Source organism: Pristiophorus japonicus, chromosome 6 (genome assembly GCF_044704955.1).
Source record: "Pristiophorus japonicus isolate sPriJap1 chromosome 6, sPriJap1.hap1, whole genome shotgun sequence".
In the NCBI taxonomy this organism is placed as follows: domain Eukaryota; kingdom Metazoa; phylum Chordata; class Chondrichthyes; family Pristiophoridae; genus Pristiophorus; species Pristiophorus japonicus.
In genome coordinates, this window is record NC_091982.1 from 31,655,125 (window position 1) to 31,682,380 (window position 27,256).

General features: G+C 44.5%; 1 protein-coding gene across 1 annotated transcript in view; it reads right to left on the minus strand.

Moving 5' to 3' along the window:
* Positions 1 to 1,401: 1,401 nt before the first annotated feature.
* rasl11a (RAS-like, family 11, member A) overlaps positions 1,402 to 27,256 on the minus strand; it is a 34,988-nt gene continuing 9,133 nt past the window's right edge. The window contains exon 4 of the mRNA XM_070882720.1: positions 1,402 to 6,841. Coding sequence (XP_070738821.1) covers positions 6,374 to 6,841 — 468 coding nt within the window. The 3' untranslated portion in view covers positions 1,402 to 6,373. The remainder of the gene's footprint in view (positions 6,842 to 27,256) is intronic.

Genomic DNA, 27,256 nt, shown 5'->3' on the forward strand with positions numbered 1-27,256 from the left:
GTGTAATCAGGTTCCCCCAGGGCCACATTTGTGCAACCTTCTCAGATACTGTCTATTCAGATAGGTCCTTTGTGATCTATAGACCCTGTGGCACAGACACCTGCATGTCGGGTGTTGCTGCCTGCTTGTTACTGCACTTTACTGGTTTTCATCCTTTCCTCCTCCATGTCCTCATCATCCTCCTCCTTAAAACACAAGAACAATGGAATCCACGGAGGGAAATCCATTATTTCCCTATGCTATAATTCTCAACAAGTTTCACAAAGTATCTTTAAATGCTCAGAAAATGCAGCTGCAAAGTAATGGAAGTGACATCCAGCCCAAACAGCATTGCAGAATCATATTCCTGTGTGATCGTTCACCTTCTCAATCTCTTCCTGCCTGTGGGCCACCATACAGATTCAACATCACCACCTTTACAATGGTGGTGAGTTTCAGGGGCGGACACACAGGGGAATCTTGGGCAGTACTTGAACACACCCCCATGCTTCATGTAAATGCAGCAGGGCATGCTTCTGACAGCCTGATCAGAATTACAGTAGGGCCATAAGAGGCAAATTGCAGCTTCTCTGCCCCATTGCCCTAGTGCCATCTGTGCCTACTGGGCAGAAAACCAAGACAGCTAGGACCTGCAACTTCTCTGATGAAGACCTACAATGGTCTCCGTATTTAAGGAAGGATATACTTGCATTGGAGGCAGTCCAGAGAAGGTTCACTAGGTTGATTCCGGAGATGAGGGGGTTGACTTATGAGGATAGGTTGAGTAGGTTGGACGTATACTCATTGGAGTTCAGAAGAATGACAGGTGATCTTATTAAAACTTATAATATAATGAGGGGGCTCGACAAGGTGGATGCAGAGAGGATATTTCCACTCATAGGTGAAACTAAAACTAAGGGACATTGCCTCAGAATAAGGGACCGCCCATTTAAAACTGAGATGAGGAAAAATTTATTCTCTCAGAGGGTTGTAAATCTATGGAATTCTCTGCCCTAGAGAGCTGTGGAGGCTGGGTCATTGAATATATTTAAGGCGGAGATAGACAGATTTTTGAGCGTTAAGGGAGTAAAGGGTTATGGGAGCGGGCAGGAAAGTGGAACTGAGTCCATGATCAGATCAGCCATGATCTTATTGAATGGCGGAGCAGGCTCAAGGGGGCAAATGGCCTAGTCCTGCTCCTATTTCTTATGTTCTTATGTTCTTAACTTGCCATGGTGGGTTTTGAGCTGCTAGTCAAATACCATAACCACTAAGCTACCATATCCTATTAGTGCCAGTGGTTGCAGGTCTGTCACTGGTAATGGTAATGGTGGGAACAATTTGAGGTGATGAATTAATAAGTATCATATAAGAGAGGAAGCAGAATAAGTTATAGTGGTTTAAGTCCATTTTTTCATATCGAGTATTCATACCAATATGCGAAATATGCCTTGCGACAACATTTAATATTGATGTAAACAAACCAAATAAATGGTTGACTCAGCATTCTTGCAGGGCAAGTTCAAATAAAATAGCAAAGCTTCTGGATAGCATAGTCAACAATCTTTTGCATGTAAAACAAGTATGTAAAGTTAAACTTTATGATTCAATAACAGCCAGTCTACTATAATAATTTTATGCACGTTTTGTAGCATGATGAACAGGCATCACTAGGAGATATTTTCCATTTCCTAATCCTGGAGTAAATTTGATCCTGGATCCGAGGTGAAGGCAATTATTTATTTTATTAGTTGGCTCAGATCTGCTAGAAATTGAATTTGAAAGAGTTTAAATTGTAGTTTTTACAAATAGTCATTTTGTTTTTCCATAAATAATCATTTCTTGATAACATTGTACTTATTAGTTGCTCGCAATGAAATATGAATAAACAGTTTCTGTTGGGCAATTTTCTCTGCTTCCAAGTGGATATTATTCATCAGTGAGGCTGGACAGTGAGTGACAACAAGCTATTCAGTCACAAGGGCATCACAGCCAAGCACAATCCTGTCGTGACCAGACATACACACATGCATACTTTTCAGTTTGGACCACGGTTGTAATGAGATCTGGAGCCGAGTGGTCCTGGCAGAACCCAAACTGAGCATTGGTGCGCAGGTTATTGGTGAGTAAGTGTTGCTTGATAGCACTGTCGACGACACCTTCCATCACTTTGCTGATGATTGAGAGTAGACTGATGGACTGATGGGGGTGGATTGGATTTTTCCTGCTTTTTGTGGACAGGACATACCTGGGCAGTTTTCCATATTGTCGGATAGATGCCAGTGTTGTAGCTGGACTGGAACAGCTTGGCTAGAGGCACAGCTAGTTCTAGAGCACAAGTCTTCAGCATAACAGCCGGGATGTTGTTGGGGCCCATAGCCTTTGCTGTATCCAGTCCGTTAAGCCGCTTCTTGATATCACATGGAGTAAATCGAATTGGGTGAAGACTGGCTTTTGTGAAGGTGGGGACCTCAGGAGGAGGCCGATATGGAAAGTCCACTTGGCACTTTGAGCTGAAGATGGTTGTAAACGCATCAGCCTTGTCTTTTGCACTTACGTGCTGGGCTCCGTCATCATTGAAACATAGAAACATAGAAAATAGGAGTAATAGTAGGCCATTTGGCCCTTCGAGCCTGCACCGCCATTCAATATGATCATGGCTGATCCTCTATCTCAACACCATATTGCCACTTTCTCCCCATGTCCCTTGATGACTTTGTGTCTAGAAATCTATCTATCTCCTTCTTAAATATATTCAATTACTTGGCTTCCACAGCCTTCTGTGGTAGAGAATTCCACAGGTTCACCACCCTCTGAGTGAATAAATTTCTCCTCATCTCAGTCCTAAATTTACTACACCATATACTGACACTGTGACCAATTGTTCTAGACTTCCCAGCCAGAGGAAACATCCTCCCCGCATCCAGTCTGTTCAACCCCGTCAGAATTGTATTTGTTTCAATGAGATCACCTCTTATTCTTCTAAACGCTAGAGAATACAAACCTAGTCGACCCAATCTCTCCTCATACGACAGTCCTGCAATCCCAGGAATCAGTCTGATGAACCATCGCTGCACTCCCTCTTTGGCAAGTATATCCTTTCTTGGGTAAGGAGAACAAAACTGCGCACAATACTCCAGGTGTGGTCTCAACAAGGCCCTGTATAATTGTAGTACAACACCCTTGTTCCTGTATTCAAATCTTCTTGCAATGAAGAGGATTTGGTTGTCATTTTCCAAAATTCTATAGATTATATACCATTTGCCTTCCTAACTGCTTGTTGCACCTGCATGTTTGCTTTCAATAACTGGTGTAGAAGGACACCCAGGTCCCTTTGCACATTGACATTTCCCAAGTTATCACCATTTAAATAATACTTTGTCCTTATGTTTTTCCTACCAAAGTGGATAATTTCACATTTTTCCACATTATACTGCATCTGCCATATGTTTGCCCACTCACTCAACCCATCTAAATCATCTTGCAGTGTCTTTGCATCCTCTTCACAACTCACAATCCCACCTAATTTTATGTCGTCAGCAAACTTGGAAATATTACATTTGGTTCCCTCATCCAAATAATTTATATATATATTGTGAATAGCTAGGGCCCAAGCACTGATCCCTGTGGTACCCCACTAGTCACACTGCCCGCTACCTCGAAAAAGACCCATTTATTCCTACTCTCTGTTTTCTGTCAGTTAACCAATTTTCAATCCATGCCAGTATATTATCTCCAATCCTATGTGCTTTAATTTTTCACACTAACCTCTTATGTGGGACTTTATCAAAAGCCTTCTGAAAATCCATTTACTCTACATCCACTGGTTCTCCCTTATCCATTCTATCAGTTACATCCTCAAAAAACTCCAGTAGGTTTGTCAAACTTGATTTTCTTTTCATAAATCCATGTTGATTTTGTCTAATCTCGTTGATATTTTCTAAGTGTCCCATCATCACATCTTTCATAATAGACTCTAGCATTTTCCCTACTACTGATGTCCGTCTAACTGGTCTGTAGTTTCCTGTTTTCTCTCCCCCTCCTTTTTTAAATAGTGGGGTTACATTTGCCACCCTCCAATCTGCAGGAACTGTTACATAATCTATAGAATTTTGGAAAATGACAACCAATGCATCTACTATTTCCATGGCGACCTCTTTTAGTACATTGGGATGCAGATTATCAGGCCTTGGGGATTTATTGGCTTTCAGTCCCATTAGTTTCTCCAACACTATTTTCTTACTAATTATCATTTCCTTTAATTCCTCTTGCTCACTAGACCCTTGGTTCCCTAGCGTTTCTGAGACGTTATTTGTGTCCTCTTCCGTGAAAACAGAATCGAAGTATTTATTTAATTGTTCTGCCATTTCATTGTTCCCCATTATAAATTCTCCCATTTCTGACTGTAAAGGACCTACATTTGTCTTCACTAATCTTTTTCTTTTTACATACTTGTAGAAACTTTTGCAGTCAGTTTATATGTTCCTTGCAAGTTTACTCTCATTCTATTTTTCCCCACTTAAATCAATCCCTTGGTCCATTTTTGCTGAATTCTAAACTGCTCCGAATCCTCAGGCTTGCTACTTTTTCTGGCAACTTTGTATGACTCCTCTTTGGATCTAATACAATCCTTAATTTATTTTGTTAGCCATGGTTGGGGCACTTCCCCTTTTGTGTTTTTGTGTCAGAAAGGAATATATTAACTGTTGCAATTCATGCATTCATTCCTTAAATGCTAGCCATTGCCTGTCCGCCGTCATGCCTTTTAATGAATCTTTCCAATCTATCATAGCCAATTCATTCCTCATACCTTCGTAGTTTCTTTTGTTTAGATTTAGGACCCTAGTTTCAGATTGGACTACTTCACTTTCCATCTTAATAAAGAATTCAATCATGTTATGGTCACTCTTCCCTAAAGAACCCCACACAACAAGACTGTTAATTAACCCCTTCTCATTGCACAATATCCAATCTAGGATAGCCTGTTCCCTAGTAGGCTCCTCAACGTATTAGTCTAAAAAAGCATCTTGTACACACTCCAGGAATTCATCTTCCACAATATTATTACTAATTTGGTTTGGCCAGTCTATATGTAGATTAAAGTCACCTACAATTACTGTAGTACTCTTGTTACATGCATCTCTTATTTCCTGTTTGCTGCCATCCCCTACATTACCACTACTGTTTGGAGGCCTATAGATAACTCCCACCAATGTTTTCTGCCCCTTGGTGCTCCTTAGCTCCACCCAGACTGATTCTACATCTTGATTTTCTGAACCAATATCCTTTCTCACTATTGCTCTAATTTCATCCTTTACTAACAACGCCACACCACCCCCTCTTCCTTTTTGCCTGTCTTTACTAAATATCGAATTTCCTGGGATATTCAGTTCCCAACCCTGTAACCATGTCTTCGTAATTGCAACCATATCGTATCCGTTTACATCTATTTGCGCTGTTAATTCTTCTACCTTATTACAGATGCTTCATGCATTCAGATACAATGCTTTTAGATTTGTCTTTTTAACAGTATTAGACATCTTAACATTATTTTGCACTATAGCCCTATTCGTCTTATCGCTATTTTTTTTAACCTGGACCCTATTTTTACGTGCACTCTTTTGATTGTATGCTTTGAGAATGGGGATATTCTTGGGGCCTCCGCCTCCCATTAGTTGTTTAATTGCCCAATACCATTCATGACTGGATGTTGCAGGACTGCAGAGCTTTGATCTGATCTGCTGATTGTGGGATCAATTATAGAAGCTCTGTGGCCACTCCAGCTGCGATCAGCTAAATAGGCACAAATACAATCTTCGAAACTTACAGCCTGAAGGAGGCCATTCGGCCCGTCGTGCCTGCGCTAGCTCTTTGAGCCAGAAACGTTTCTAGTCTGAGGTTCAAATTCACACTTAGCTGTGTATTTACCATCTAAGCAATCCGGGTAACTCACTGCCCTCGCCCCCTCCCCCACCATGCTTACTTTTAATAATAATGTAAACATTTTCCACAATTTTAAATTGTTTCAGGCTGTGAATCATTTTAACTTTATGTAATTTGGTAGATTAATGACACAAAACATGCTCCTACTGCAAATTACTGCGTGCAGTTTGTACTGTAAACATCACAACACATGTAAACACTATTATTCATAATCTGGGGGGGGGCAGGGAAGTATTTACTTAACAGTAATTACAGCTAACATTATCTAATTAAGAGTAAGGTGGGGAGATAAGCTGAAAATCCCAAATTAGTTTATATTTACAGGTGCTAGACTTTAAAACATCTCAGAGTATTCACTACATTACGGTCCTCTGAACTCAATTCTCATTTATCCCCAAGGTAAGCAAGAAATGTTGGACTTGAAGCTTGGAATCTGCCCAAAAAACTGATCTTAAACAGAAGTAGTGGATTTTACTTTAGATGAAAGAGCCTGTTTTAATCGTCTTCCAAGATCTTGCATGTTTGGTGATTTGGGCCTGGCTAAAAGCAGACCTCTTCTCTTCTCTCCATTGCTGCTTCCAATCACTTTACTGGCTTCTTGGCAGACTTGATGGAAAGCGTCATAGACCTCATTATAATTTTCCCTGGCAGAAACTTCAAAATAAGTTCCCCCTATCTCATTTGCCAACTGGATCCCTTCATTGGTTTCCACTTGCCGTGCATGGGGTAAATCAGCCTTGTTTCCTATCAGCACAAATGGAAGCCTGGTGTTGGGATAGAATTTCCTGATTTGCTGATGCAGTGGACGGAGAGCTTTCCAGCTTTCTGAGTCCGTAAGTGAAAATACGAAAACAAAACCATCTGCCCAGTGAAGTGAACGGGTTATAACATCTTGACTGCGAGGATCGTCTCCATCTCCCTGTCACAGGAACACAAGGATATTATTTAAAGGCAGCCCCTATTGTTCTTGCTTAACTAAATTCATATTGAAATTCGTGTGTCAAATCAAATCAAAACATACCTTTGAACTCATTGCTACTTTTAATAACAGCTTCTAAATTGTTTTGTTTCTCCAAATGTAACCATTTGGGTACTGAATTCTTTTGTACCTCTCGTATTGGCACATTTTGTATCCTATACCATCACTGTAAAATTCTAACGACTAATTTTAGAAAACTAAAAATTGTTAAAAAATTAGATTTGCTATTTTCTTTGTACAGTTATTTTATAATTTTTTAATCAACTCTCTTGTTTTCTGAAAGCACAAACTTACGCTGCTATGATTCCATAAGCCCTAGCTCTCTGCTAATAGTGGTCACCATTATTATGGAGTAAATCAGACAGCAACTTCTGGAGTACGCACATGCACAGTTAAACACAGAAATCCAGAAGTTCCGGTCTGAGTTACCCTGCTCCTCCACAGGCTGAGCTATAACAGTACCTCGCTGATAGACTCGGCATTGAAATCCATGTAAAGGCGTTAAGTTGTGGTATATACCTATTAGTTACCCACTAATCACGGCAGAAAACATTAGGGCTGGTACATTCAGATGTAAGTGAATTTTTAACAGCGTCTTAAGCAATGCTCCCTCTAATTTTTTTTGCCGCCGCAGACTATTCATAACACTGTGCATGCGCAGTTTTTGCATTAAAAAGCCAGATGCTCGGGATCCCTGGAGCGCTGCACGGCTATGCAGCTTAAAGGAAACATTTGTAAAATAAAATTTTCAGTGCCAGAGTTTGCCAGTAATTATGTCATCACCATAAGTCAAAATTACTGTCAAACAACCTCTCTGGCACTGAAAATTTAATTTTACAAATGTAGAGTCTCATACCATCAGAATTTAATTAGTGTTGGAGATTTTTTTTTAATTTGTATTTCTTTTTCTGCCTGACTCTTTTTATCTCTCTTTCTCTCTCTTAATCTCATCTTTCATTCCTTCTCTTGCCGCCGCTTTCTGTACATGATTTAAATCTAATTGATATTTTCTTTTTTATACTTCCTGGTTTAGACTCTGCACGGCAAGTAAAAGTAAAAACCAGGGTGAACCTCATCCGCAAATTCATTGGAATGTCATGGGGGAGCACAGCCTGAACACTTCACACAGCAACAGTGGCCCTAGTCTAATCTGCTGCAAAATACTGCTCGGCCTCATGATCCTGCAGCCACCACACAGAGATCCTGGATGTGCAGCTAAACACACCATGAGGATGGTGTCAGGGATGCTCAAGTCCACTACAACTGAGTGGCTCCCGGTGCTGTCCCACATTGCATCCCCTGCCATTCACTGCAATGCTACCGTGCTCCTAAAGCTGGAAAAAGTCAATAGTAACATCGACCTTCCCATTTATGAAGATTTGCAAAACCCACCACGAAAGCGCCATTCTTGGAAACAGCAGCCAATATTCATGCAGCTGGTATCAACCCACTAACCAGGTGGTTGGAATCATGGGGCACATGCAACATAAAGAATTGACACCTCATCACTGACCAACTGCAGAGGTCCCTGGATTCGACCTACCTTGAAGACTGTGGACAGCGCTCAACCGAATCCACACAGGACACGGATGATGCGGCCACCTGCTCCACAAGTGGAAGATGAGGGACGACCCAAAGTGCGACTGTGGCCTTGAGTCCCAGACCATGGAACACATCACATTAACCTGCCCACTAAGATCTGTTGTGGGAGGCACCTCATTTCTGCACTCAGCATCTCAGGAGGCCATCAAATGGATAGCCAAACTAGATATCCCATTATAAGTTTTTCCCGTCATACAACAACTCTGCTTGCCTCAGTGAGGATTCTTCAATCTGACTGGTTGAAGAGCCTCGCTTTTTTTTGCCCAGCTCACACATGCTACAGATGCCCTGTAGAGGGCGCCGTGCTGGATGAGATGTCAGATGACAGTAAGTCTCCGCAAAAATACTGTGGGCAGCTGTCAGCGAAGTGAACATCAAGAGCCGTTCCTTCGCCACTAACCATAAATCCAGGCCAATATCTGATGAAAAGGAAGAACCATTCTTCTCACTCCCCAAGCAAAACAAATGTTTACCAAACTCTTTGGAATTGAAATTGGACCCTGCTGCAGGCATAAAATGGTGGCAACAATTTCGGGGACCAATATACTGCGCCCAAGAATGCCTGATAAATGTTCAACCTGAAATTGGGTCAGGCCATTTTTCAGACGGGCGTTTAAAGCAAACATCAGGTAGCTTGCATATGCTAATGAAAGATTTAATGTCTATTTTAGGGAAATTGGACTGCCCTGGGCTTTTCCAGGTGTGGGTGCAGCTCAGCAAGTGGCTTCCACCAAAAAGATAAGTTGAAACTTTTCGTTTACAATTTGTGTGAAGCTGCTGCCGGCACAATCGGGCTCCTTCTCGCTATTCTATTATTCCCCCCGCCCCCGGGACTTATCCGAGGGCTGCTGCTGGTGAGTCAGGAGAGCTCGTTATCATCGGGCCTCCATCTTCGAACAATCCCTGCACCATTTCGTATCTGAAAACTAGCCCAAATGAATTTCTACGCCTTTTCATGAAGGTGATGGACATTTAGAGAGAAAAAATACATATCAAAGTCTGAAGGAAATTAATATATTTTTGAGTGAAGTACCATTACTTTCATTTGCCAAAGAGCCAGAATTATTGGACAACAGATATATTGATTGTGTCTTAAGCACGATCCAGTCTTCTGAATTCTCCCTATAGGCTACAATATGGTACTTATTTTATCCAATGTAGAAGAATCAAATGCTGAATGGACTATATTGATATTCAAATCAGGACCTATTGGGGATTGCAATCAGGATAGTATCCAAATCTATAATCAGTAAGATAGACTTGATGCCATGATCGCTATCAGATAGACATGCAGGCAAACATATTGGTTTCATAGACTCTTGCTTATATTTACAGCTATTCATTTAATAGAATTAATTGCAACAGATTTCCAATTGATCGATTGCAGCTCCAGTTGCACTCTGGTGCCTAAATAACTCTGGTTGAGAGTACCCTTGTGTGCACCACTGCTCCCCTCACAACATAAGGAAAGGTACCTTATTTAATAAGAATTGGCTGAAAGTAGAAAATATGAATGGAATATTTCATAATTCCCAACAAAAATACATTTGATTAAGATCCAAAAACTCCACATGAAAAGTGATCCATCCGTGGCTAACTAAAGAAGTTAAGGATAATATTATTTTGAAAGAACAAGCTGTGAAGAATAGTAGTAAGCCTGGGGATTGGGAGAGTTTCAGAAACCAGCAAAGAATGACCAAAAAATTGATAAAAAGGGATAAAATAGACAATGAGAGAAAACTAACAAGAAATATAAAAACAGATTGTAAGAGCTTCCACAAGTATGTAAAAAGGAAGAGAGTAGCGAAAGTAAACATTAGTCCCTTAGAGACTGAGGCAGGAGAAATTATTATAGGGAATAAGGAAATGGCAGATATCTTAAACAAATATTTTGCATCTATCTTCAGAGTAAAAGATGCAAAAAGACAGATACCGAGAACTCAATACTGCAGAAACTCCAGAGGAGTATAAGAAGTGCAGGGGTGCAATTAAAAATATATATCAGGAAAGCAAAGAGAGAGCATGAAAGAATGCAAACTTGGAGTTATTACACTCAATTCCTTCATCTAAATCATTGGTGCATATTGTAAATAGCTGGGCTCCCAGCACTGAGCCCTGCGGCACCCCACTCGTCACTGCCTGCCATTCTGAAAAGGACCTGTTTATCCCGACTCTCTGCTTCCTGTCTGCCAACCAGTTCTCTATCCACATCAATACATTACCCCCAATACCATGTGCTTTAATTTTGCACACCAATCTCTTGTTGTTTGACCTTGTCAAAAGCCTTTTGAAAGTCCAAATACACATCACATTCACTGGTTCTCCCTTGTCCACTCTACTAGTTACATCCTCAAAAAATTCCAGAAGATTTGTCAAGCATGATTTCCCTTTCATAAATCCATGCTGACTTGGACCGATCCTGTCATTGCTTTCCAAATGCGCTGCTATTTCATCTGTAATAATTGATTCCAACATTTTCCCCACTATTGATGTCAGGCTAACCAGTCTATAATTCCCCGTTTTCTCTCTCCTTCCTTTTTTAAAAAGTGGTGTTACATTAGCTACCCTCCAGTCCATAGGAACTGATCCAAAGTCGATAGACTGTTGGAAAATGATCACCAATGCATCCCCACTATTTCTAGGGCCACTTCCTTAATACTCTGGGATGCAGATTATCAGGCCTTGGGGATTTATCAGCCTTCAATCCCATCAATTTCCCTAACACAATTTCCTGACTAATAAGGATTTCCTTCAGTTCCTCCTTCTCGCTAGACACTGGGTCCCCTAGTATTTCTGGAAGGTTACTTGTGTCTTCCTTCGTGAAGTCAGAACCAAAGTATTTGTTCAATTGGTCTGCCAGTTCTTTGTTCCCCATTATAAATTCACTTGATTCTGACTGCATGGACCTATGTTTGTCTTCACTAATCTTTTTTTCTTCACATATCTATAGATGGTTAAGAAGGTATATAGAATACTTGCCTTTATTAGTCGAGGCATGGAATACAAGACCAAGGAGGTTATGCTTGAACTGTATAAAACACTGGTTAGGCCACAGCTGGAGTACTGTGTGCAGTTCTGGTCACCACATTACTGGAAACATGTGATTGCACTGGAAAGGGTGCAGAGGAGATTTACAAGAATGTTGCCTGGACTGAAAAGTTTTAGCTATGAGGAAAGATTGGAGATGTTGGGTCTGGTTTTTTTGGAACAGAGGAGGCTAAGGGGAGACCTGATTGAGGTGTATAAAATTATGAAGGGCCTGGATAGAGTGGATAGGAAGGACCTGTTTCCCTTGGCAGAGGGGTCAACAACCAGGCAGCATAGATTTAATGTAATTGGGGGGAGGTTTAGAGGAGATATCAGGGGAAATATCTTCATGCAGAAGGCGGTGGGGGTGTGGAACTCACTGCCTAAATGGCTGGTAGAGACAGGGACCTTCACCACATTTAAAAGATACTTAGATGTGCACGACAGGGCTATGGACCAAGAGCTGGAAAGTGGGATTAGGCTGGATGCTCTTGGTTGGCTGGAACAGACATGATGGGCTGAAATGGCCTCCTTCCGTGCTGTAAATTTCTATGATTCTATTAAAAGTCCCTAGATTTTAGAATGGTCCAAGTGGATTGGAAGGTAGCAAATGTAACATTGCTATTCAAGAAAGGAGGGAGAGAGAACACAGAGAACTACAGACCAGTTAGCCTGACATCAGTCATTGTGAAAATGCTGGAATCCATTATTAAGGAAGTGGTATCAGGGTACTTAGATAATTATAACATGATTAGGCAGTCAACATGGTATTATGAAAGGGAAATTGTGTTTGACAAATTTATTAGAGTTTTTTGCGGATGTAACTAGTAGGATAGATAAAAGGGAACCAGTGGATGTAGTATATTTGGATTTCCAAAAGGCATTCGATTTGGTGCCTCATAAAAGGTTATTATACAAGGGCTCATGGGATTAGAGGTAATCTATTAGCCTGAATAGAGTATTGGTTAACGGACAGAAAACAGAGAGTAGGAATAAACAGGTCTTTTTCAGGTTGGCAGGCTGCAACTAGTGGGGTGCCGCAAGTATCAGTGCTGGGGCCTCAACTATTTACAATCTATATTAATGACCTAGATGAAGGGACCGAGTGTAATGTATCCAAGTTTGCTGACGATACAAAGCTAGATAGAACAGTAAGCTGTGAGAAGAATACAGAGTCTGCAAAGGGATATAGATAGACTAAGTGAGTGGGCAGTAAGGTGGCAGATGGAGTATAATGTAGGGAAAAGTGAGGTTATTCACTTTGATAGGAAGAAAAGAAAAACAGAACATTTTTTAAATGGTGAGAAACTTTTAAATGTTGGTGTTCAGAGAGATTTGGGTGTCCTTGTGCAAGAAACACAGAAAGCTAGCATGCAGGTACAGCAAGCAACAAGAAAGGCAAATGGCATGTTGTCCTTTATTTCAAGGAGGTTGGAGTATAAGAGTAAGGATGTCTTGTTACAATTGTATAAGGCCTTGGTGAGACCACACCTGGAGTACTGCACACAGTTTTGGTCTCCTTATCTAAGGAAAGATATACTTGCCTTGGAGGCAGTACAACTGGGGTTCATTAGATTGATTCCTGGGATGAGAGGGCTGTCTTATCATGAGAGACTGCGTAGAATGGGTCTATACTATCTAGAGTTTAGAAGAATGAGAGGTAATCTCAATGAAACATACAAGATTCTGAAGGGGATTTCCAGGGTAGATGCTGAGAGGTTGTTTCCCCTGACTGGAGTGTGTAGAACTAGGAGGCACAGTCTCAGGATAAGAGGTGCAAGAGAAAAGAAAGCCATCCGTAGCTAAATAAAGAAATAAAGGACGGTATCCGATTAAAAACAAGAGCATAGAAAGTGGCCAAAACTAGTGGGAGGACAGAAGATTGGGAAGCTTTTAAAAGCCAGCAAAGAATGACTAAAAAATGATTAAGAAAGGAAAGATAGACTATGAAGTTAAACTAGCACAAATTACAAAAACAGATAGTAAGAGTTTCTATAGGTATATAAAAAGAAAAAGAGTGGCTAAAGTAAATGTCGGTCGCTTAGGGGATGAGACCGGGGAATTAGTAATGGGATACATGGAGATGGCAAAAACTCTAAACAAGTATTTTGTATCAGTTTTTACGGTAGAGGACACTAACAATATTCCAACAGTGGATAGTCAAGGGACTATGGGGGGGGGGAGGAACTTAACACAACCACAATCACTAAGGAGGCGGAGCTCAGTAAGATAATGGAACTAAAAGCAGATAAAAGCCCTGGACCTGATGGGTTGCATTCTCGGGTCTTAAGAGAAGTAACGGCAGGGATTGTGGATGCATTGGTTGTAATTTACCAAAATTCCCTAGATTCTGGGGAGGTCCCAGCAGATTGGAAAACTGCAAATGTAACGCCCCTATTCAAAAAAGGAGGCAGACAAAAAGAAGGGAACGATAGACCAGTTAGCCTAACATCTGAAGATGAGAAAATGTTGGAGTCCATTATTAAAGAAGCAGCAACAGAACATTTGGAAAAGCAAAATTTGGTCAGAGTCAGCATGGATTTATGAAGGGGAAGTCATGTTTGACAAATGTTCTGGAATTCTTTGAGGATGTAACGAACAGGCTGGATAAAGGGGAACCAGTGGATGTGGTGTATTTGGACTTCCAGAAGGCATTTCACAAGGTGCCACACAAAAGGTTACTGCACAAGATAAAAGTTCACGGGGTTGGGGGTAATATATTAGCATGGATAGAAGATTGGCTGACAAACAGAAAACAGAGAGTCGGGATAACTGGTTCATTTTCTGGTTGGCAATCAATAATGAGTGGAGTGCCACAGGAATCAGTGCTGGGACCTCAACTATTTACATTCTATGTTAACGACTTGGAAGAGGGGACTGAGTGTAAGGTAGCCAGACTGTAAAAGCTTCTGTAAATATGTGAAGAGAAAAAGATTAGTGAAGACAAACATAGGTCCCTTGCAGTCGGATTCAGGTCAGTTTATAATGGGGAACAAAGAAATGGCCGACCAATTGAACAAATACTTTGGCTCTGTCTTCACGAAGGAAGAAACAAATAACCTTCCGGATGTACTAGGGGACTGAGGGTCTAGTGACAAGGAGGAACTGAAGGATATCCTTATTAGGCGGGAAATTGTGTTGGGGAAATTGATTGGATTGAAGGCCGATAAATCCCCGGGCCTGATAGTCTGCATCCCAGAGTACTTAAGGATGTGGCCCTAGAAATAGTGGATGCATTGGTGACCATTTTCCAACACTCTATCGACTCTGGATCAGTTCCTATGGACTGGAGGGTAGCTAATGTAACACCACTTTTTAAAAAAGAGGGAGAGAAAGCGTGTAATTATAGACCGGTTAGCCTGACATCAGTGGTGGGAAAAATGTTGGAATCAATCATTAAGGATGAAATAGCAGCGCATTTGGAAAGCAGTGGCAGGATCGGACCAAGTCAACATGGATTTATGAAAGGGAAATCATGCTTGACGAATCTTCTGGAATTTTTTGAGGAAGTAACTAGCAGAGTAGACAAGGGAGAACCAGTGGATGTGGTGTGTATTTGGAATTTCAAAAGGCTTTTGACAAGGTCCCACATAAAAGATTGGTGTGCAAAATCAAAGCACATAGTATTGGGGGTAATGTACTGACGTGGATAGAGAACTGGTTGGCAGACAGGAAGCAGAGAGTCGGGATAAACGAGTCCTTTTCAGAATGGCAGGCAGTGACTAGTGGGGTGCCGCAGGGCTCAGTGCTGGGACCCCAGCTCTTTACAATATACATTAATGATTTAGATGAAGGAATTGAGTGTAATATCTGCAAGTTTGCAGATGACTCTAAACTGGGTGGCGGTGTGAGCTGTGAGGAGGACGCTAAGAGGCTGCAGGGTGATTTAGACAGGTTAGGTGAGCGGGCAAATGCATGGCAGATGCAGCATAATGTGGATAAATGTGAGGTTATCTACTTTGGAGGCAAAAACACGAAGGCAGAATATTATCTGAATGGCGGCCGATTAGGAAAAGGGGAGGTGCAACGAGACCTGGGTGTCATGGTTCATCAGTCATTGAAAGTTGGCACGCAGGTACAGCAGGCGGTAAAGAAGGCAAATGGTATGTTGGCCTTCATAGCTAGGGGATTTGAGTATAAGAGCAGGGAGGTCTTACTGCAGTTGTACAGGGCCTTGGTGAGACCTCACCTGGAATATTGTGTTCAGTTTGGGTCTCCTAATCTGAGGAAAGACGTACTTGCTATTGAGGGAGTGCAGTGAAGGTTCACCAGACTGATTCCTGTGATGGCAGGACTGACACATGAGGAGAGACTGGATCAACTGGACCTGTATTCACTGGAGTTTAGAAGGATGAAAGGGGATCTCATAGAAACGTATAAGATTCTGACGGGACTGGACAGGTTAGATGCGGGAAGGATGCTCCCGATGTTGGGGAAGTCCAGAACCAGGGGACACAGTCTTAGGATAAGGGGTAGGCCATTTAGGACTGAGATGAGGAGAAACTTCTTCACTCAGAGAGTTGTTGACCTGTGGAATTCCCTGCCGCAGAGAGTTGTTGATGCCAGTTCATTGGATATATTCAAGAGGGAGTTAGATAAGGCCCTTACGGCTAAAGGGATCAAGGGGTATGGAGAGAAATCAGGAAAGGGGTACTGAGGGAATGATCAGCCATGATCTTATTGAATGGTGGTGCAGGCTCGAAGGACCGAATGGCCTACTTCTGCACCTATTTTCTATGTTTCTATGTTTCCTGACGATACAAAAATGGGAGGAAGGGCAATGTGTGAGGAGGACATAAAGAGGTTGCAGGAGGACATAGGCAGGATAAGTGAATGTGCAAGAATTTGGAAGATGGAGTATAATGTTGGAAAGTGTGAGATCATGCACTTTGGCAGAAAAAAATCAAAGAGCAAGTTATTATTTAAATGGAGAAAGCTTGCAAAGTGCTGCAATGCAGAAGGACCTGGGGGTACTTGTGCATGAAACACAAAAGGATAGTATGCAGGTACAGCAAGTGATCAGGAAGGCCAATGGAATCTTGGCCTTTATTGCAAAGAGGATGGAGAATAAAAGCAGGGAAGTCTTGTTACAGCTGTACAGGGTATTGGTGAGGACACACCTGGAATACTGCATGCAGTTTTGGTTTCCATATTTACGAAAGGAGGCAGTTCAGAGAAGGTTCACTAGGTTGATCCTGGGAATGAGGGGGTTGACTTATGAGGAAAGGTTGTGTAGGTTGGACCTCTACTCATTGGAATTCAAAAGAATGAGAGGTGATCTTATCAAAACATGTAAGATTATGAGGGGGCTTGACAAGGTGGATGCAGAGAGGATGTTTCCATTGGTGTGGGAGACTAGAACTAGAGGGCATGATCTTAGAATAAGGGGCCGCCCATTTAGAACTGAGATGAGGAGAAATTTCTTCTCTCAGAGGGTTGTGAATCTGTGGAATTCGCTGTCTCAGAGAGCCGTGGAAGCTGGGACATTAAATAAATTTAAGACCGAAATAGACCGTTTCTTGAGCGATGGGGGGATGAGGGGTTACGGGGAGCGGGCGAGGAAGTGGAGCTAAGTCCATGATCAGATCAGCCATGATCATATTGAATGGCGGAGCAGGCTCGAGGGGCCTTATGGCCTATTCCTGCTCCTATTTCTTATGTTCTTATGTTCTTATGTTCTTATGAGGGATAGGCCATTTAAGACAGAGATGAGAAGGAATTTCTTCACTCAGAGGGTTGTGAATCTTTGGAATTCTCTGCCCCAGAGGCTGTGGATGCAGAGTCTCTGAATAAATTCAAGGCTAAGAAGGATAGATTTTTGGAGTCTAGGGGAATCAAGGGACATGGAGATCGGGCAGGAAAGTGGACTTCGGGTCGATGATCAGCCATGATCTTATTCAATGGCAGAGCTGGGCCAAGGCGCTGTAGGACCTACTCCTGTTCCTCTTTCTTATGTTCTTATGAATGTGTAACTGAAAATTAAAACTAAAACAAAAGTGAAAATGAATAACAAAGTGAGAGATGATGCCCACCTTTTAGGACAGTTTTTCCCCCCCTTTTTTTCTTGAAAATACTCATTCTTTCCGGCATATGGTCTGCAGGAGCCGGCAGCCCTTTAGTAACTAACCCAGGTGGCCATTCTTCATGCGTGAGCTTTGACAGACGGGGCCAGAAATGACTGTTGAAGCATTGCTTAAGCTTTTCCAGTATAATCAAGCATGTCATGAACACACAATTTTACTACTAACTTGTCTACCATAGAGTGTGCACTATAATGTGAAGAAACAGGATCTGTCCAGTTTCAAGTCATAAGAATTTTAATATTGTATATCTTTAGATGAATTCTGTAGCTAGGCCTGAGGCACTGGGATTTTAAAAATGGAAGCCATAGCGGCTGCTGTACATGTTAAGTATTGCTTTGCTTTGATGTGAAAGCCCATGTGTAATATAATCTACATTTGCCTGTCTGGAGAGGATTTCAATATTCTGAGGATGATACTACTTTGCTTATGACTTTATCTGTAAATAGTTCATCATTAGGTCAAAGGTGGTTTAATTAATTCCACAGATGCATATTGCCACTATTTGAATTGCTTAAGAAGTATTAGAAAAACCCACTCATGTGAAAGAAGTAATTAATATTGATCGTAAGTTTCTAGTCTATTGCATTTTCCATTATTACAACTCTTTGAAATGCTAAATACAGACATGCTTCTAATCTCATATTGGTGCTTCATGTCTGCGTGCAAAAAAACAAGCCATTGAATGCAACAGCTGTCCAACAACAACTTGCATTTATATAGCATTTAGGGGCTAAATTGCCCCTTTCTAAAAGGCCCATTGCCACCTGAAAGCGGCCGCCACGCGTGGGTGCAGACTGGCCACGGAGTCTCCGTGGAGGGGCTGTCATTTTAGAAATTGCCTTTGGAGTAGTGTAGGGCACCACCCCGCCCGTTTTCCCACGGCGTCATGCATGCGCCAACCCCTTACCGACCAGCGGTGACCCCTTCCTGAAATTGCTCCGCGGGAAATAGCTCCTTTCAAACATTGCCCCAAGGGAGCAGCACTGCCGCCGGTCAGTGCCATCGACAGCTTTTAGTGTTGGTACCCTTTCTGTGGCTGGGCAGCACGGCCGCCCTTAAAAGAGAAGTGGCGCTGCCAACGATTCTATTTTTTTTTTGTTGGCCGACTGCCAGATCAGACCTGCGGGTTCGGCTGGGCTGCCAACAGGCAGCTTGGCACCCTCTCTTGGGTGCCAGGCTGCTGGCCCGGCCGAAACCCTCCCTTGTGGCCCAGTGTTTGCCACTAAAGTGGCTGCAGAGTTCGCATCAGCCCTCCCCTTTAACTGGAGGGTAGAGACGCGGTGCTGATGACTTGCAGCGTCAGCCACTCAGTTCTGCCCCCACTTCCGCCACGCTAGTGACGGCTACTCCGACCAGACCGCACATCCGCCCCCATGATCAGGCCATTTCCGCCCTGCTCCCAAAAAGAAATCACAAAGTGCTGAATAACACTTCAAGCGACTCGTTTCGGCCTGTGGGCAATTTCGGCCCCTTAATGTAGTAAAATGTCCCAAGGCACTTCACAGGAGCATTATCAAACAGAATTTGACACCGAGCCACATAAGGTGATATTAGGACAGATGACCTGAAGCTTGGTCAACAAGGTAGGTTTTAAGGAGCGTCTTAAAGGAGGAGAGAGAGCTAAAGAGTCACAGAGGTTTGGGAAGGGAATTAGACAGTTTAGGGCCTAGGTAACTGAAGGCACGGCCGGCAATGACAATGATGGAGCGATTAAAATAGGGGATGCAAAAGAGGGCACAATTAGAGGAGTGCAGGGATCTCGGAGGCGTATAGGGCAAGAGAAAGTTACAGAGATAGTGAGGGGCGAAAGTGAGGGATTTGAAAATGTCATGTATATCACATTACTATATATAACTGTATCTTACCATGCTATACATGACTGTAACTGGATATGACCTGTAACAATAAGCATACCTTACCACCAGGGGTGCACTTGCAGGAGACACTCCATACCTGTCCCACTGAGGTATAGAAAGGGAGGTCTCGGGCAAGTGCAGCACTGGAGAGCTGGAATTAAAGGTGTAGGTCCTGAGTGACCTTGACTACAGCATGTGTCTTGTGTAAGTCAGTACATTAGAGTCAGGACTTAACAGTGGCGACGAGTTACGGGATCACAGAATCCACAGAATGGCTACCAACAGCTCAGATGAGAAATACAATGCTGGAGACAATTGGGATGACTTTATAGAAAGGCTCCAGCAAAGCTTTGTGACCAAAGATGGGCTCTTATCTTGTCTGCGACGATAAGGCAGTCAAGAGGAGAGCCCATCTCTTGACCAGCTGTGGCTCGAAAACATACGCTTTAATGAAAGACCTGCTGGCACCCGAGAAATCAGCAAGCAAGTCATTTGAGGAGTTGAGCACACTGGTGAGAGACCACCTGAAGCCAGCGAGCAGCCTATACATGGCCAGACACAGGTTCTACAACTACAGACGCTGTGTGGGCTAAAGCATACCCGACTTTGTGGCGGAATTTCGGAGGCTGGCTAGTTCATGTGTGTTCCCCAATGAACTAAGGAGAGAAGTACTGAGAGACTTTTTTATTGAAGGAATAGGCCACGCAGGCATTTTCCGAAAGCTTATAGAGACTAAGAACTTGACTCTAGAGGCAGCAGCACTGGTCGCACAGACGCTCTTGGCAGGCGAAAAAGAAACAAGGCTGATCTATACTTCGGGTACGACAACCAACGAGGCATCGGAACAAGGGGTTCACATTGTGAAACAAACCGCTACCCCCACACACAGACAAAGGCAGGCGAGCAGGCCTTCAACAGCAGACAGTGGCGCCAGAAGCCATCAAAATTAAGGGCCACATGAACGGCCGATCAGACCTCATCAACCCACAATGCGAGCAATCAACAACAGATTGAGAGAAGCTCAAGGGAGATCAGCCAGACGCAGCTCATCCTTCGGAAACAATGGAAACAGTCTGTGTTGGAGATGTGGGGGAAGGCACTCAAGCACGGTGCGTCGATTTCAGCATGCCGTTTGCAGAAACTGCAACTTCACAGGGCATCTGGCTCGCATGTGCAGAAAAACAGCAGCTCGGCTGGTATACGAATCGGAAGGGTCTTAAAGCGGACCAGAAGACGGTTGGAACAGTGCACGGGACGCCGAGATACAGCAGGTTAACATGATCAATGTCCACTGTTCTTACACCAAGACGCCTCCAATTATGATGAGGGTTCTACTCAACAGGATACCCGCCAACATGGAACTGGACACAGAGGCCAGTCAATCTCTCATGAGTGTTCAACAATTTGAACAGCTGTGGCCGCACAAAAGCAACAGACCAAAACTCACAAAGATCGACACCAAACTAAGGACCTATACTAAAGAAATCGTCCCAGTCCTTGGCAGCGCCATGCTCTTAGTCACACACAAAGGGATGGTGCACCGACTTTCCCTGTGGATTGTCCCCGGGGATCTCCCAGCCCTGTTGGGGAGAAGCTGGCTAGCAGAACTTAATTGGAAATGGGATGATGTTCACGCCATGTCGTCAGCGGAACGGATCTCCTGCTCAACAGTTCTAAGCCGTTTTGAACATCTCTTTCAGCCAGGTGTGGGCACCTTCAAAGGGGCTAAAGTTAGAATCTACATCACACAGAATGCCAGACCGGTCCATCACAAGGCTAGAGCTGTGCCTTATGTGATAAGGGAAAAGATTGAAAACGAACTGGATTGGCTTCTGCGGGAAGGCATAATTTCTCCCGTGGAATTCAGCGACTGGGCAAGCCCCATCGTCCCCGTCATAAAGCCTGATGGATCCGTGCGAATCTGTGGGGATTACAAGTCTACCATAAACAGAGTCTCCCTACAGGACCAATACCCGCTGCCCAGAGCGGAGGACCTATTTGCCACGTTGGCTAGAGGAAAACTTTTTTCGAAACTTGACCTCACATCTGCATATATGACGCAAGAACTGACCGAAGAGTCTAAGCTACTCACCACCATCAACACACATCGAGGCCTTTTTGTGTACAATCGATGTCCATTCGGCATCAGGTCAGCAGCTGTTATATTCCAGCGCACCATGGAGAGTCTGCTCAAGTCCATCCCTGGGACGGTTGTGTTTCAAGATGACATACTAATCACGGGCAGGGACACGGACTCTCATCTCCGCAATCTTGAGGAAGTACTAAGTCAATTGGATCAGGTAGGCCTAAGAGTTAAGAAATCCAAGTGTCTGTTTCTCGCGCCTGAGGTTGAATTTTTGGGCAGAAGGATTGCCGCTGATGGAATCCGCCCAACCGAATCCAAAACCGAAGCGATTCGCCTGGCACCCAGGCCCCGGAATGTCTCGGAACTGCGCACCTTTCTCGGGCTACTCAATTACTTTGGGAACTTTATGCAGAACTTGAGCACGCTGCTGGAGCCTCTCCACGTGCTACTCAGAAAGGGGTGCGATTGGTTTTTGGGGGAAGCCCAAGAACGCGCCTTCAATAAGGCACGCAATCTTCTATGTTCCAACAGTGTTTTAGCCTTTTTTGACCCAGGTAAAAAGTTAGTCCTTACGTGTGAAGCGTCAGCGTACGGGGTCGGGTGCGTATTACAGCACGTCAATGATGTGGATAAATTGCAGCCCGTTGCTTATGCCTCCAGTTCACTTTTGCGGGCGGAGCGCGGGTACGGTATGGCTGAGAAGGAGGCGTTCGCGTGCGTTTACGGTGTCAAAAAGATGCACGAATACCTTTTCGGGGCCAAGTTTGCATTAGAAACCGACCACAAACCCCTCACGTCCCTACTATCCACGTGCAAGGCAATCAACGCCAACGCCTCGGCGCGCATTCAGCGGTGGGCGCTCCTGCTGGCGGCTTATGACTACACGATAAAGCACAGACCAGGCACAGACAACTGTGCCGACGCGCTTAGCAGGCTACCCCTGGCAACCACGGACGAATAGGACTGTGAGATGGTCATGGCAATCAATGTCTTTGAATCCACAGGTTCGCCCATGACGGCTCGCCAAATCAGAGCCTGGACGACCAGCGACCCCACATTATCTCTAGTTAAAAGATGTGTTTTAACCGGTGACTGGGCAGAGGCTCGCGATGCCTGACCCGAGGAGGTCAAACCCTTCCATCGGCGCATGCATGAACTATCACTACAGGCAGACTGCCTGATGTGGGGCAGCCGAGTAGTTATGCCCTTATGAGGCAGGGAGGCGTTTGTCCGGGAGCTCCATCGCGAGCACCCGGGGGTCGTCCTTATGAAGGCCATAGGCAGATCTCATGTCTGGTGGCCTGACATTGACGCAGACTTGGAGCTCTGCGTCCGTCGGTGCACCATTTGTGCCCAACTCAGTAATGCCCCCAAGGGAGGCCCTCCTAAACCCCTGGCCCACCAAACCGTGGTCGCAGGTGCATGTAGACTATGTGGGCCCATTCATGGGCAAAATGTTCCTCGCAGTCGTTGATGCATTTTCAAAAAACTCGAGCACCACCTCCACCATTGTGGAGAGTCTTAGAACCATATTTGCAATGCATGGCATTCCTGACATATTGGTCAATGATAATGGTCCGTGCTTCACCAGCGCAGAATTTCACGATTTCATAGTTGACCACGGTATAAATCACGTTAAGACGGCACCTTTCAAGCCAGCCTCCAATGGCCAGGTGGAGCGAACAGTGCAGATCTTTAAACAAGGCATCCTCAGAATCCAAGGTCCCACGCTGCAGAGCAGCCTGTCGCAACTGCTGCTGGCATACAGATCTTATCTGCATTCGTTGACTGGGGTTCCCCCCGCGCAACTATTGATGAAACGAACCTTAAAGACTAGGCTCTCGTTAATCCTCCCAGACATGCATGAAATTGTTGAGGCTAAGCGTCAAAAGCTAACTGAGTACCATGACCAAAATTCGAGGGGGTGGTGGAATGAGATAGGGGACAAAGTGTTTGTGCTAAACTATGGCCGGGGTCCCAAATGGCTTGCAGGGACAGTAACAGACAAAGAGGGAAACAGGCTACTGGTTGTACAAATGGACAATGGCCAAACCTGGCGGAGGCATGTAGACCAAGTAAAAAGTAGATTCACTGATAACACTGAAGAACCAGAGGCAGACTACAATGTGGAACTCACACCACACTTGGTGGACAGACAGGTGGAACAACCTGAGGAAACGGCAGTCTCAACAGACAGCCCAGATGAGATACCAGCAATCACACTGAATGAAACAGACAGCCCAGGTGAGATACCAGCAATCACACCGAACGAAAAACAGGCACCAAGGCAAACAACTAAGACACTCCACGCGAGAGCGCAGACCACCTGAGAGACTGAATCTATAAAGGTAATAAGACCTTGGGGGAGGGTGATGTCATGTATCTCACATTATTGTACATAACTGTATCTTACCATGCTATACATGACTGTAACTGGATATGACCTGTAACAATAAGCATACCTTACCACCAGGGGTGCACTTGCAGGAGACACTCCATACCTGTCCCACTGAGGTATAGAAAGGGAGGTCTCAGGCAAGTGCAGCACTGGAGAGCTGGAATTAAAGGTGCAGGTCCTGAATGACCTTGACTTCAGCATGTGTCTCGTGTAAGTCAGTACATTAGAGTCAGGACTTAACAGAAAACAAGGATGAAAATTTTACAATTGCGGTGTTGCTGGACCAGCAACCAATATAAGTCAGCGAAAGATCAGCGGTAACAAAAGCAAGGATGAGTGTTTCAGCCTCAGATGAGCTGAGGCAGGAGCAGAGGCGGGCGATGTCACGGAAATGGAAGTAGGCAGTCTTGGTGATAGCATGGATTTGTGGTCGGAAGTTTATCTCTGGATGAAATATGACACCAAGGTTGTGAATGGTCTGGTCCAGTCTCAATTGCTGGGGAGAGGGATGGAGTTAGTAGCTAAGGAATGGAGTTTGTGGTGGGGACCGAGGACAATGGTTTCGGTCTTTGCAATAATTATTTGGAGGAAATTTCTGATCAACCAGTACTGGATGTCGGACAAACAGTCTAACAATTTAGAGACAGTGGAGGGGTCGAGAGAGGTGGTGCTAAGGGAGGGTTGGGTGTCGTCAGCATACATGTGGAACCTGACTCTGTGTTTTTGGATGATGTAGCCGAGGGGAGCATGTTGATAGAAGGGGGCCAAGGACAGATACTTGGTGGGCTTCAGAGGTGTGGGAGTGGGAAGAGAAGCCATTGCAGGTAATTTACAACTGAATAGATAAGAATGGGACCAGGCGAGTTCAGTCCCACCTAGCTGGATGACGGAAGAGAGGCGTGGCGGAGGATGGTGGTCAACTGTGTCAAAGGCTGCAGACAAGTCGAGACGGATGAGGATGGATAGTTTACCATGGTCACAATCACAGAGCATGTCATTTGTGCCTCTGAAGAGGGCCATTTCAGTTCTGTTGCAGGGGCAGAAACCTGATTGAAGGGATTCAAACAAAGATGGGCTTGGATTTGGGAGGCAACAGCACGTTCAAGGACTTTGGAGAGGAAAGGGAGATTGGAGATGGGATGGTAGTTTGCAAGGAGAGAGGAGTCAAGGGTGATTTTATTGAGGAGAGGGGTAATGATGGCAAATTTGAAGGGGAGTGGGATAATACCCGAGGACAGAGAACGGTTACCAATATCAGATAACATGGGAATCAGGAATGGATGTTGGGTGGTCAGCAGTTTGGTGGGAATAGGGTTGTGGGAGCAGGAAGTGGGTCTCATGGACAGGATGAGCTCGGAGAGGCATGAGGGGTGATAGGAGAGAAATTAGAGAAAGACGCTAGGGCAGGGGGCAACCTTAGAGGAAGTTTGGTCCAGTGGGCTAAGGGAAGGGAGGGAAGCGGCAGAAGCAGCTGAACAGATGGTCTCAATCTTGGTGACAAAGATGTCCATGAGCTCCTCGCACATGTTGTTGAAGGTGAAATTGGAGTGTGGAGGAAGCCAAGGAGAGGGGCTTGTGAAAAATGAAGCCGGGTGATATCTTTGCATTCCAAAATGAATTAATGGAATAATGAGTAATTTTGGCAGAAGAGAGCAGGACCTGATAGTGCTTTATGTGGTCTATTTAGATCTGGTGATAAATGGTTAAACCAGTTGTCCTCATAAACGTTCAAGTCTGCGTCCCTTGGATTTACGGGAGCATAGGTGAGGGCTATACCAGGTGGATCAACCAGGATGAGAGTGAGTAATGGGTCAGAATTTTCTGGAGGTAGGGGTTTAGAGGCCGGGTATCCCACAAGCTCTGCCGACTTTAACGGCTGGGCCTAATTTGCGTGTGAAGCCTCGGTTTCCCACCCGCAGCCAGCCAGATGGTAGGCCTGCAGCTGCAGAGATGGAGGGAGGGTTTGAGCTGGGAGAAAGATGGGTGCTGGGGTTCAGTCTTGGATCGCTGGGGATTCGGTCGGTGATTGGGGTCGGCCAGCAATCGGGGAATCAGCCAGTAATTGGGGATTGGTGGGGGGGGAAGGGGGTCGGGGATCAGGGGGGTTGGAGGCCAGGGATTGGCAGAAGGGGGTTCAACTGGAGAGTCAGGGATTAGTAGGGGGGGGGGCGCGGAGGTGGTGTGGGGGTGGGGGTTGGCTGAAGGCTCAGGGAGTGGCGGGGTGGGGGGTTGTGGTTGGCCGGAGGATCGATAAGGGTGGAGAGAAGATTGGGCCAGCTACCAGAGGTTTATTGGCTGGCCTGGTCTCAGCATCATCGGTGAGATCGGGAGGAGGCCTCATGGTTGGGAGCGGAGGCCTGGCAAGTCGATTGGAGGCCTCGTGAGGGGGTCTCCAATCATGGGGGGCGGGTTAGGCAGGGACCCTGGATCCGGGAGGTAGATATAAAGCCACTTACCTCCTGGATGCAGCAGTCTCCATCTCGCTTTAACTGCCAAGTTTCACGAATTGTGAATTTAGAAGAATGAGAGGGGAATCTCATAGAAACAAATAAAATTCTAACGGGATTGGACAGGTTAGATGCAGGAAGAATGTTCTCGATGTTGGGGAAGTCCAGAACCAGGGGTCACAGTCTAAGGATAAGGGGTAAGCCATTTAGGACCGAGACGAGGAGAAACTTCTTCACTCAGAGAATTGTGAAACTGTGGAAAACATAGGAACATGGAAACATAGAAAATAGGTGCAGGAGTAGGCCATTCGGCCCTTCGAGCCTGCACCATCATTCAATAAGATCATGGCTGATCATTCACCTCAGTACACCTTTCCTGCTTTCTCTCCATACCCCTTGATCCCTTTAGCCGGAAGGGCCATATCTAACTCCCTCTTCAATAAATCCAATGAACTGGCATCAACAACTCTCTGCGGTAGGAAATTCCACAGGTTAACAACTCTCTGAGTGAAGAAGTTTCTCCTCTTCTCAGTCCTAAATGGCTTACTCTTTATCCTTAGACTGTGTCCCCTGGTTCTGGACTTCCCCAACAGCAGGAACATTGTTCCCGCATCTAACCTATCCAGTCCCATCAGAATTTTATATGTTTCTATGAGATCCCCTCTCATCCTTCTAAACTCCAGTGAATACAGGCTCAGTCTCTCCTCATATGTCAGTCCTGCCATCACGGGAATCAGTCTGGTGAACCTTCGCTGCACTCCTTTAATAGCAAAAACGTCCTTCCTCAGATTAGGAGACCAAAACTGAACACAATATTCCAGGTGAGGCCTCACCAAGGCCTTGTACAACTGTAATA